This window comes from Vicia villosa, linkage group LG1, assembly GCF_029867415.1.
Source record: "Vicia villosa cultivar HV-30 ecotype Madison, WI linkage group LG1, Vvil1.0, whole genome shotgun sequence".
In the NCBI taxonomy this organism is placed as follows: Eukaryota; Viridiplantae; Streptophyta; class Magnoliopsida; order Fabales; family Fabaceae; genus Vicia; species Vicia villosa.
The window spans coordinates 236,378,416-236,390,227 of record NC_081180.1 but is presented as its reverse complement, the minus strand read 5'-3'; the positions used below and the strand labels follow the sequence as shown (position 1 = coordinate 236,390,227).

General features: G+C 42.5%; 1 protein-coding gene across 1 annotated transcript; it reads right to left on the bottom strand.

Annotated features, from left to right (window-relative positions):
- Positions 1–7,355: 7,355 nt before the first annotated feature.
- LOC131596885 (uncharacterized) lies at positions 7,356–8,918 on the bottom strand. Its single transcript, XM_058869623.1, has one exon. The coding sequence runs from the start codon at positions 8,916–8,918 to the stop codon at positions 7,356–7,358; it is 1,563 nt and encodes a 520-aa protein (XP_058725606.1).
- Positions 8,919–11,812: the final 2,894 nt, after the last annotated feature.

The window sequence follows — 11,812 nt, the reverse complement described above, 5'->3', positions numbered from 1 at the left end:
TTGGGATGACGAGATAAGAGCAAGTCGTGGAGATAACTCTGGTGAGGAGTGACCAACTTGCTTGTATAGGACGCATTCCGCTGGGGAAGTCCTAGATGAGAACAGATCCTGCTAAGGATGCCAATGAATCTTTGCTGAGGAAAGAGACTCAGTGGGAAAGATGAATACTTCTGCAAAGCGAACTGCTGGGGATATGAGAGATCCGCTGAGGATAAGGAACTTGACATAAGAACCTTTTGTTAAGACAACTCCACTGGGGAATAAGATGACTCTGTTGGGGTAAACAAGTCAATCTGTTGGGAGAGAAAACCTCTACTGGGGAGAACGAGGAATTCGGGCAAGGCCTCTCATTAAGAGCTAGCTGGGGAATCAGACACCATTCCGTCATGATTCAACTGGGGGAGAAAGCATTCCGTCGGGAATAAGGCTTATGGAGCATAGAGAATGCATTAAGATGTGCTTTACTGAGGATGTGAGAATCCTGGAACAAAGAAAGTCTCATCTGAAAGTACTCAGCTGGGGAGTGAGAATCTTTCATTAGGAAACACTCGGCTGGGGAGTGAGAATCTCTCATGATTAGGTCCGCCGATATGCTGATACGGAGCGCTTGCAAGCATGTACCTGCGAGACAAACAAATGCAAATGCCCCAGGATATAGCATGGTATCTTAGCCTGCCATCCCAGTTACACAAAACTTCGAAGTAGATTCAAAGGTTTCATTTCTAATCATGTATTGTAAAAGCAATGCAGTTTTCATATGCAAAGTTTAACACAAACTCAGGACGTTTTATGCAAACAAAACAGTAAAAGAAAACAGTTGTTTAAGATAAAAAGGATCTTTATTAATTGCAAAAGGAATGCTCATAAAAGAGCGAACACTTTTCAGAAGTAGTTCCTAGTAAGAGGTAACCACACATTTATTGAGTACAAGAGAAATGGCAATGTGAAACGGATATCCATTGGTTTCGATCCCGCTATCACTTTTATAACTCCGACGTTCTCATCTCCTTACTTTGGAAGACCGTACTCATTAGGATTGATCACTGCCCGATTTAACACCTGATTGGTATGACATCACCGAACTTGTGGACCCGACGGGGTTTGTGAGCACATTTTAAGGATTTGAGTTGCCAGCGATGCAAACTCAAGAACACGGAGTCTTGCTTATCCCTCGGTCGGGAGCCCTAAACAAAGTGAGTGGATGTTGTGCATGCTTTAGGGATTTGAGCTGCCCGGTGCAAACTCAAGAACACGGAGTCTTGCTTATCCCTCGGTCGGGAGCCCTAAGCATGTATGAAGAGTGATTGCCAAGGTGGCATGCGAGATGTAGTCATTCGCTTTTGTCCCTTTTTTGCCTAAGCCGCCCTTTCGGGTTTTCAACTTAGCGGGTATATTTGTTTCTTTTTCATTCTTTTGCCTGATTTATTTTCCCTTCTTTTTTCTTTTTTTCTTTCTTTTTTTTTTCTTTTTTTTTCTTCCTTTTTTTTTCTTTCTTTTTTTTCTTTTTTTTTTCTTCCTTTTTTTTTTACCAGGTTTATGCGAAGTATTTTTTGACTACATCTGCATTCACAGGGTGCGGAAAGCTCTCGCCATCCATTGTTGCAAGCATCATGGCACCACCAGAGAATACTTTCTGCACAACAAAAGGACCTTCATATGTCGGAGTCCACTTGCCTCGAGGATCGCCTTGAGGAAGAATGATTCTTTTGAGTACCAGGTCACCTGGTTTGTAGCTTTGGGGTCGCACCCGCTTGTCAAAAGCTTTTCTCATCTTCTTCTGGTACACTTGACCATGACCAATGGCTGCCAAACGCTTCTCATCAATGAGGTTCAACTGATCCATCCGATTTTGTACCCATTCTGATTCGTCAAGCTCGACGTCTTTCATAACCCTCAGGGAAGGAATCTCAACTTCAACTGGTAATACCGCTTCCATACCATAAACAAGTGAGAAAGGAGTTGCCCCAGTCGATGTACGCACAGAGGTGCGATAACCATGCAAGGCGAAAGGCAACATCTCGTGCCAATCTCGGTAGGACACTACCATCTTCTGTACAATCTTCTTAATGTTCTTGTTGGCCGCTTCGACAGCGCCATTCATCTTTGGACGATACGGAGAAGAATTGTGGTGTTTGATCTTGAAGGACTCACAAAGCTCCTTCATCATCTTGTTATTGAGATTTGATCCATTATCAGTAATGATCTTTTCAGGAATCCCATAATGACAGATTATGTTGTGCTTGATAAAGCGAGTAATCACTTGTTTGGTAACATTCGCATAGGATGCGGCTTCAACCCACTTGGTGAAGTAATCGATGGCAACCAGAATGAAACGATGTCCATTAGAAGCAGTAGGCTTAATCTCTCCAATCATGTCAATGCCCCACATTGCAAAAGGCCACAGAGAAGTCAAGACATTCAAAGGCATAGGCGGCACGTGCACTTTATCAGCATAGATCTGGCATTTGTGACAAATTCTGACATGGTTATGACAATCAGTTTCCATAGTGGACCAATAGTAACCAGCCCTCAAGATCTTCTTAGCCATCGTATGCCCACTGGAATGGGTACCAAACTCGCCTTCGTGCATTTCCTCGATGATTTTCGAAGCTTCTTCTTTCATAACACATCGAAACAACACACCATCATGATGCCTCTTGTACAACACCCCACCGTTAAGGTAGAACTTAGCTGCAAACCTTCTCAAAAACTTCTTATCGGTCACCGATGCTTCGGGAGGATACTCTTGAGTTTCGAGGAACTTTTGGATATCATGGTACCAGGGATTACCATCCAATTCAACATCAGCCTCAAAGCAGAACGCCGGCTCATCCAACCTGTTGATGGTAATGTTAGGCGCCTCATTGGCCCATTTCACTCTGAACATGGAAGCCAAAGTAGCGAGAGCATCAGCAAGATTGTTCTCTTCTCTAGAAATATGCTCGAATGTGATCTCATCAAAGTATGGAATGAGTCTCATCACATGCTCCTTGTATGGAATCAGATTCTGATGGCGAGTTTCCCAATCTCCATTGATCTGGCTAATGACGAGATTGGAATCCCCATAAACTTTTAAGTACTTGATTTGCAAATTGATCGCAGCTTCGATACCATAGATGCAAGCTTCGTACTCAGCCATGTTATTAGTGCAATCAAAACATATTCTGGCTGTAAACGGAATATGAAAACCTGATGGAGAAGTAATTACAGCTCCAACACCATTCCCGAGTGCATTAGAGGCACCATCGAACACAAGCGTCCATCGCGATCCTGGTTCGGGTCCTTCCTCCGGTCCGGGAATGTTACAATCTCTGATGTACAGAACATCCTCATCGGGGAATTCAAACTTCATCGGTTCATAATCTTCGACAGGCTGATGTGCAAGATAATCTGCCAACACACTACCTTTGATGGCTTTCTGGGTAGTATACTGGATATCATATTCAGTCAAGATCATTTGCCACCTAGCTACTCTTCCGGAAAGAGCGGGCTTCTCAAAAACATACTTGATAGGATCCATCTTGGAAATCAACAAGGTGGTGTGAACCAACATATACTGCCTCAGCCGGCGAGCAGCCCACACCAAAGCACAACAAGTTTTCTCGAGCAGTGAGTATCGGGATTCACAGTCGGTAAACTTTTTGCTAAGGAAGTATATTGCATGCTCTTTTCGACCAGACTTGTCATGTTGACCCAACACACATCCCATTGAATTTTCAAGAACTGTGAGATACATAATCAAGGGCCTTCCTTGAATTGGAGGCATTAGTATCGGAGGTTCTTGCAGATACTCTTTCACTTTTTCGAATGCTTTTTGACAATCATTATTCCACCTGGGCGTCTGATCCTTTCTTAGCAATTTGAATATTGGTTCGCAAGTGGCCGTAAGATGAGAGATGAATCTAGCAATGTAGTTCAATCTCCCTAAGAAACCACGAACCTCTTTTTCTGTTCTCGGCTCAGGCATCTCTTGTATAGCTTTTATTTTCGCAGGATCGACCTCAATACCTTTTCCACTGACAACAAAGCCCAACAACTTTCCGGATCGCACTCCGAAAGTGCATTTGTTTGGATTCAACCTCAGTCTGAATTCCCGAAGTCTTTCAAACAACTTCTGCAAGTGAACCAAGTGCTCTTCTTCAGTATGAGATTTTGCAATCATGTCATCAACATAAACCTCAATCTCTTTGTGAATCATGTCGTGAAAAAGAGTCACCATGGCGCGCTGATACGTTGCCCCTGCGTTTTTCAACCCAAAAGGCATAACTTTATAGCAGAAAGTTCCCCACCGTGTGATAAACGTTGTTTTCTCCATGTCTTCTGGTGCCATCTTGATCTGATTATACCCAGAGAAGCCATCCATGAAGGAAAACACTTTGAAAGGAGCAGTATTATCCACCAACACATCAATGTGAGGGAGAGGAAAATCATCTTTCGGACTCGCCCTATTCAAATCTCTGTAATCAACACACATCCTGACCTTTCCGTCCTTCTTAGGCACCGGAACAATATTAGCGACCCAGAGCGGGTAATTCACCACTTGTAGAAATCCAGCGTCAAACTGTTTCTCAACCTCTTTCTTAATCTTCTCCGACATATCTGGGCGAGTCCTTCGAAGCTTCTGCTTGACAGGAGGACTATCTTCCATGAGAGGTAGACGGTGTACCATAATATCTGTATCAAGACCAGGCATATCCTCATAGGACCAAGCAAAGATGTCTGCATACTCTTTCAACATAGCAATAAGCCTCTGCTTCACATTATTCTCAAGCGCAGCCCCTATCTTGACTTCTCGGACTTGCTTTTTAGTGCCAACATTTACCATCTCAATTGCCCCCTGATGCGGCTGAATCGCTTTCTTTTCTTGTTTCAATAATCTGGCCAACTCATCGGGGAGATCACAATCTTCATAAGCTTCCTCCTCGGCTTGGTAGATCAGATTGTCAAAATCATAATAAGCAATAGCGGAATTGTTACCAATGGAATCCGTGGTAGTGAAACATCTGCATGATTGATGTTTTTATTTTAGTTTTATTTTTATTAAGCTATGTGCAAGTGTGTGCAAAAGCATTGCCATTTAAAGAAAAAGTTAAAAAGAAAGACAAAGAGCAAAACATTTGGATGCAAAAACGTCCTTTTATTTCATGATTAACTTTGAAAATGCGAACTGCATGGCCCTACAAATGATTCACTACGCCTTGGGCAGTGCGTAGGAATTATGGCATGATCAGAAAAGTAAAAACAAAGAAATTTACTCCTGAGCTTGTGTAACTTGGATGACATCTTCAATTGTCCAGTTATTGATCTTCTCTCCAAGAATACTTGGACGAATCCAGCTATCAAAGTCACAATCACTATCCACCTCTTCACCGTCAACAATGGCATTCACGGTTGGACCCGCATGGGCAGGCATCGGATTGTTGACAATATTGGGTGTAGGACTGAACTGAATTATCTTTTGATCCAACAAGTCCTGGACTTTGTTCTTCAGTGCAATGCACCTCTCTGTATCATGGCCAGCGGCACCTGAGTGGAAAGCACATCGTGCGTTTGCATTGTAATTCGGAGATTGTGTGTCCGAAGCATTCAGAGCATCTCTCAAAGTAATCTTCTCAATCTTGAGCAAATGTTGTAGCACTTGAGCATAGGTCATAGGAATCGGATCAATCTTTCTGTGAGGCCTGGTCCTAGGAGGATAGCGATCATTATTGGAATGATGTCCTTGCTGATGTTGTTGTTGCGGTACTGGAATCATGACAACATTAACCTGTGAATTACTTCTCCCTGAACCCCTTCTTCCATATATGGCATCCGCATTTCCTTCCTTCCTTCGGGCATAACCCTCAGCTTGTTTCTTACCATTAGGAGTATTAGAAGAAGCTCCCAACTGAATTTTCCCCATCTTTAGACCCATCTCAACACGCTCACCATATCTCACCATTTCAGAAAAGTTGGCTGAAGCACTACAGGCCAAGTAATAGTGTCCAGACAAAGTACTGGTGAACATGTCAATCATCTCACGCTCAGTCATAGGTGGTTGAACTCTTGCAGCTAACTCACGCCATTTCTGTGCGTACTCCTTGAAAGATTCTTTAGACCCTTGAACCAAACTCTGCAACTGAGACCTATTGGGCGCCATGTCAACATTGTACTGATAGTGCTTAATGAAAGCCTCCACAAGATCTCTCCAAGAATGAATATGAGTGCGCTCGAGTTGAACATACCACTCCAAGGAAGCTCCAACCAAGCTATCCTGGAAGAAGTGCATCAGAAAACCCTCATCCTCAGAGTACACCGACATCTTACGATAATATGCCTTGACATGAGTCATAGGACAGGTCGCCCCATTGTATTTGTCAAAAGATGGCACTTTGAATTTCGGGGGAATCCTCACACCAGGAACCAACCCCAAGTCATTGATATCCATGCCTAACACCCCTTTTCCTTCGACAGCTCTGAGACGTTCCTCAATCAGACGATACCTCTCGGCTTCCTCAGGTGCACCATCAACACTATGCCTCGATACCTGATCGAAGTTTTCAACATTGAAATCCAAATTATCACGGTTCTGATTATCTCTCCTTCCCAACAGACGAGACGGAGGTGGAGGTGGAAAGCCATGATTCTGATTGAAAGGATTATAGTGCCCTCCCAAGCGATCAAACTCATTCGGATCATGATGATCGTCAATCCTGCCAGACACATCGTCAAACAGCCTCGAATGTCCTCCATTCTCGACCCTTCTGGAGTTCTCAACGAGAACTCGCAAGTCATCCTGCCCCTTGGTCACATTAGTCAATGCTTCCATAAACTGTGCCATTTGTGCATTCATCTACTCTATCAATTGAGCTCTCATCTCAGCCATTTGTTCCTGAATCTGTTCAATCTGTCTTCTCTGATTGCTCCTAGTCGGATACGGGTGATTAGCCGTCTTAGAACTCCTTCTGATAACAAAAGAGCGAGACATAAGATATAAGCCCTGCAAAAACCTGTAAATATATGACATGTATGATATATGAATGATATGCATGAAATGTTTGTCAATTTTCAGGTATCCAAGAGTTCATCCCACTTTCAGATAGGACATAGAAACCCTGATACAGAATATTTTTGCACAGCAATCCACACACGAGAATAATTCATCAAACTGAGCATATTTCATTCAAACATAACTGAGAATTTGAGTTCATACAAACAGGCACATAACCGTGTCACAAAGTGCTCATAAGGTATACAAAAGAAATCCAGCATAACAAAATGCGACCCCATCCAACAATCCTGGACATGGGCGACAAACATCAAGAATAAACAGCAAATCGACATCATGGACCAAGCAGATCCACTCCACAGCAACACTAGGATCGCCTGGTAATAGAATGAGCTCCCACATCTCCTCTCTGTTGGGCTCGGAGTCTTGTTAATTCTTCTTCAAGTCGAGCAGACTTAGCTCTCTCTTCCGCTAGCTGTTTATCTGAATCCCGCTTCTGCCTCTTGAGACTACTCTCTGATCCTTGTAACTGTAGACACTCATATTGCTTGCGATGCAAATCTTCCTTTAGCAACTCATAAGGACGCCTTTGGACACTTGCCTGACTTGAGCTTGCACCTTCGACTTGCTTGAGCTGGTGCATCAACCTCATCTTTGCATCTCTTTCTTCAAAGAATTTCAAGTTGGTCTCCTGTTCCCTTTCGTGCAACCTGTAGTTGGTAACCAAAGCATCCTTGTAAAGTTTTGTTAGCACAAATTCAGATAGAATCAAAGGAGGTTGCTTTTGAAGTGGTGCAACCCTGTCATATGGCAACAACAAGTTTCCGACCCGTTTTACAATCCATTCAACATACGGTGTCAAAGCAAGTGATTCCTTCTTCCCTAAATGGGCTCCATTATGCTTACGGATCTTCTTCCAAGCCACAATTATCTCTTTCAATTTTTCTGGATCCGACCCCTTCTCAAAATAGACTGTCTCCGCTATCAAGTGATCTGCCGGCTTGTCTTTCAACGTATACCCCAACTGACGCAAGGATACCACGGGATTGTAATTGATGTAACCTCTAGTACCAACCAAAGGAACATTATCGAACTTACCGCACCCAACAATCACTTCAGAAACGTTAATTCGATACTTTGGCCACTGGATGTCATAAGAGGTAAGTGACATAATCCTGTGTGTCCACTTAAGTGTCTCCCTTGTCTTCATAAAAGGTCCTTTGCTGGGCAACAAAGAGACGAACCAGATGAACAACAATTGAAGGCAACAAGTGATAGCACCACCACGTTTCTCATATCGGGAATGAACGGCATAGTAAGTATCGGCCAACAAAGTAGGAATAGGATTCTTTCCCATGAAGATGTGTACCGCGGCCGCGTCTACAAAATTGGGAACATTTGGGAACATCACAATCCCGTAAATAGCCACAGCAAGCAATGCATTGTACGCATTCCAATTCTTTTTCTCAAATTCCTCTTTAGCTTTTCTCACCAAGAACTTCAAAGAAAACCCTGAGACACCTCCATTCGACTTCCAATTATCAGATACTTCTTTTATGCTCAAATAAAGAGCAGTAGCGTTTGACCTGAAATTCACTTCTTTAGGAACGTCGATGAATGGCACTTCGCCTTTTATCTTGAGATTAAGAATGATAGAGTACTCTTCCAATGTCGGAGCCAACTGGTAATCCTGGAACGTGAAACACCTCATTTCAGGATCATAGAATTGCATCAAAGTTTGCAAAGGAGGTGTCTCAACCACGGTTTCCAACAAAGTCAAAATATTCCCATAATTATCCGTGAAACTCTTCAAGCAGAAAGCGGTCATCGATGAACTCAAACCCTCTAAGACGGTCAACGGCTCTCGGAAGAAACTGTAAGTATGCGTATTTCTCTTTGCTTCCTTGACAGTATCAATGGGAGTGTCCATCTTTAGCTTGAATGAACTCCTGAATGTCCCTGAAAAACATAACATGCAAATGCTTATTATACATATCTCTTTTTAGCGTTTCTTTTGGAAATAAATATGCTATGATGCAAAGTGGTGGGGCTTGTTTCCGCCCACCAGGCATTCTGGACTGCCGGTAACACACATAATACAAAGCCAAAGGTTCGGCCCCCAAATGGTATACCACACGGAACACGGAATATCAATCCACGGAACCAAGGCCCATAGTCAATAACACACTGGAATAGAACACAGATTACCACTCGAACAAGAACCATAGTACCCCACGAACAGGAACCAATAGTAACCCACGAACAAGAACAGCGGTAACCCACGAACGAGGACAACGGTCACCAACAATGTACCTGTTAAATGATCATTGATTCCCGCCCCACTCACGGGTAAAATCTAGGCCAAGGTAAGGTCATGAAACGCAGTATACGGTCCGCCCGAAGGTAAACATCATCACAGCGCGGAAGCGGGTGACGATAATACCTCCGTTTGAAACCACTACTCTGCTTGTGGTCACATAATCCATCCCGAGACGTACACCTCGAGACAAACCATGCTTCCACTCTATCCTAGGGTTCCTATGGTTCACACATAGCCTGGGTATTGGGCCTTTTACCTCTTGAAACACCCACCCAACAGACAGAGATCCAGACAGTCCAGAATATGATGCAAAAAAGTAAAACCGCACATAGGATGCAATGCAAACAGGTAAATATGCAAAGCAATAAAAACACCCAATGATAAACACACAAGCGCTAGGATCGACTCGCTGAGTCCGGACCAACAACAGGTCAAGACTTCCCCAGCAGAGTCGCCAGCTGTCGCTACCGCGAAAATTAACAGAGTCGCCACCAACATATTTATCCTGAAAAGGAAGGGAATGCCAGCAAACCACAAAACAAAACAACGGTCTCACGACCAGAGAAAAAGGGTAAGGGAGTCGGTTACACGAGGGGAAGGTGCTAGCACCCCTCGCGCCCATCGTACTCGATGGTATCCACGCCTGTGTCTAAATCTATGGGTGTGTAACAAATCTACGCTAATCTGGACTAAAATGAATGCAGAATGTAGGGAAAATAAAGGATTATACTCGCACGGGCCCTACCCCGCCGCCTACGTATCTGTTTTGCAGAATCAGAGTTACCGTAGCTCGGCTAACTAATCTCTGTTTGTTTTGTGTTTTTTAGGTGAACAAGTTACATTCACACTCTGCTGCTCGACCTTTGGAGGCTTATACTGGGAATGGAGCGGAAATAACAAGCTCTTAAGAAAAGAAAATCAAAGAGTGTGGTTTGTGTTTTAAAGAATGCATGAGGAAAACCTAAGCTAAAGGGGAAAGCTTGCTACCTAATGTTATCATACAAAGGGTACAAGTCTAAGCTAAACTAAACAACCTACAGGGAGAAGCGAAAGCAAACAAATAGCACACAAACGAGCATCCACTTGTAAAGCAAACAAACCAACGGTACTGACCGAATGGTAGAAAAGCGGTCCCGCCATAGCCAAGGGGAGCAACTCAACCCAAGTCAACCAAGCATTAGACCTCGTGAAAATGATCGGGCCATAGACAAGAGGGCGGACCCCTCTCAGCAACCAAGCCGTCGATTGCACCCCAAAATTTGCCCATTTAATTTTACTTCTAACTAGCTTAAGTTTTGCATTCTATACATATCTTCATTAGGTCATCTTACATGTCATACATTCATTCATTAAAAATAATATTGGTTCATTAAATCAATGGTGATGGATTAAAGGCGTCAATTGGATCAGGGTTTATTTCCATATTTATTTAGTAATCAAGAGGATCTTTCCTATGGAGTTTAGGTATAAATATTCGGTGCACTGCTTGAATTTTATGTTATGGTGCTCATCTAAGTTGGCAAAGGAGGAGAAGATTTGAATTTTAAAGTATTACTAAATGGAGGGAAAAGAGGTAATTCAAATTTGAGAATATAAAGAAGTATTCAAATATCATCATTATTCTAAGTCCATCTTGGAGTCAAGGCTATTTACAGATATGGTGTGTATCGTATTTATCATTCAACCATAAATTCTACAAGAAAAACCCAAAAGGTCCGATTCATTACAAAAGTTGAATTCGACATTACAAAAAAGGGGGGGTCAACACCCACATTCAGAAGGTACATTACAAGCTTCAATCATTACACCAAAAGAAATTACAAAACTGCAAAGAAAAAGCTTAAACTTTTGCTACAAGGGGCTAAACTCCACTAGTCTCCATTCATGATCAGTTGCTGTCCATAAACTTTTTCGAACTCTCCAAGCATTTTGATCTTCAAGACACCATGCGTCTTCTTTATGTCAATGCCCTGCAAATATGCCATGCTGTACCCTGCACTTGACCTTCACAAATTGCTGAACCGGAGTCAGACCTGCACACAAAAATAGTTTAATTCAGCATAACCCGTGCATTCACCAAAATACCGCCTCCACATATATCAAGCCAAGACATCCTGCAGCATTCATTGTACATAACTCAAACCAGGATTTCATCACATTCAGCCATAATAACAAGCATACTTCTAACTTCTAACCATCCTATTTTAAACCTATTAACATGTTAACAGAGTCCTTTTCATAATTTTTTAGCTTTTTTCTAACAGCCACATAGTAGAAGTTATTACCCAACACACATATTCAAACACATAATCATCCCTGCACCCATTCTTCAACCAATTTACATAACACACAAATACATTTACAAAGACAAGTCATAGAAAATCAGTATACAAGCATAATTCAGATCCATCTAGCCATGACTACATAAACGGTCCAACATTCACATTCGTTTCTAGCTATGCCATAAATAACTAATATTCATACTAGTTCAGTAGTTGCATTAA

What these genes read in the sequence shown, in the direction of transcription:
- LOC131596885 (XM_058869623.1), bottom strand. Translation starts at nt 8,918, where the DNA reads ATGGACACTCCCATTGATACTGTCAAGGAAGCAAAGAGAAATACGCAT.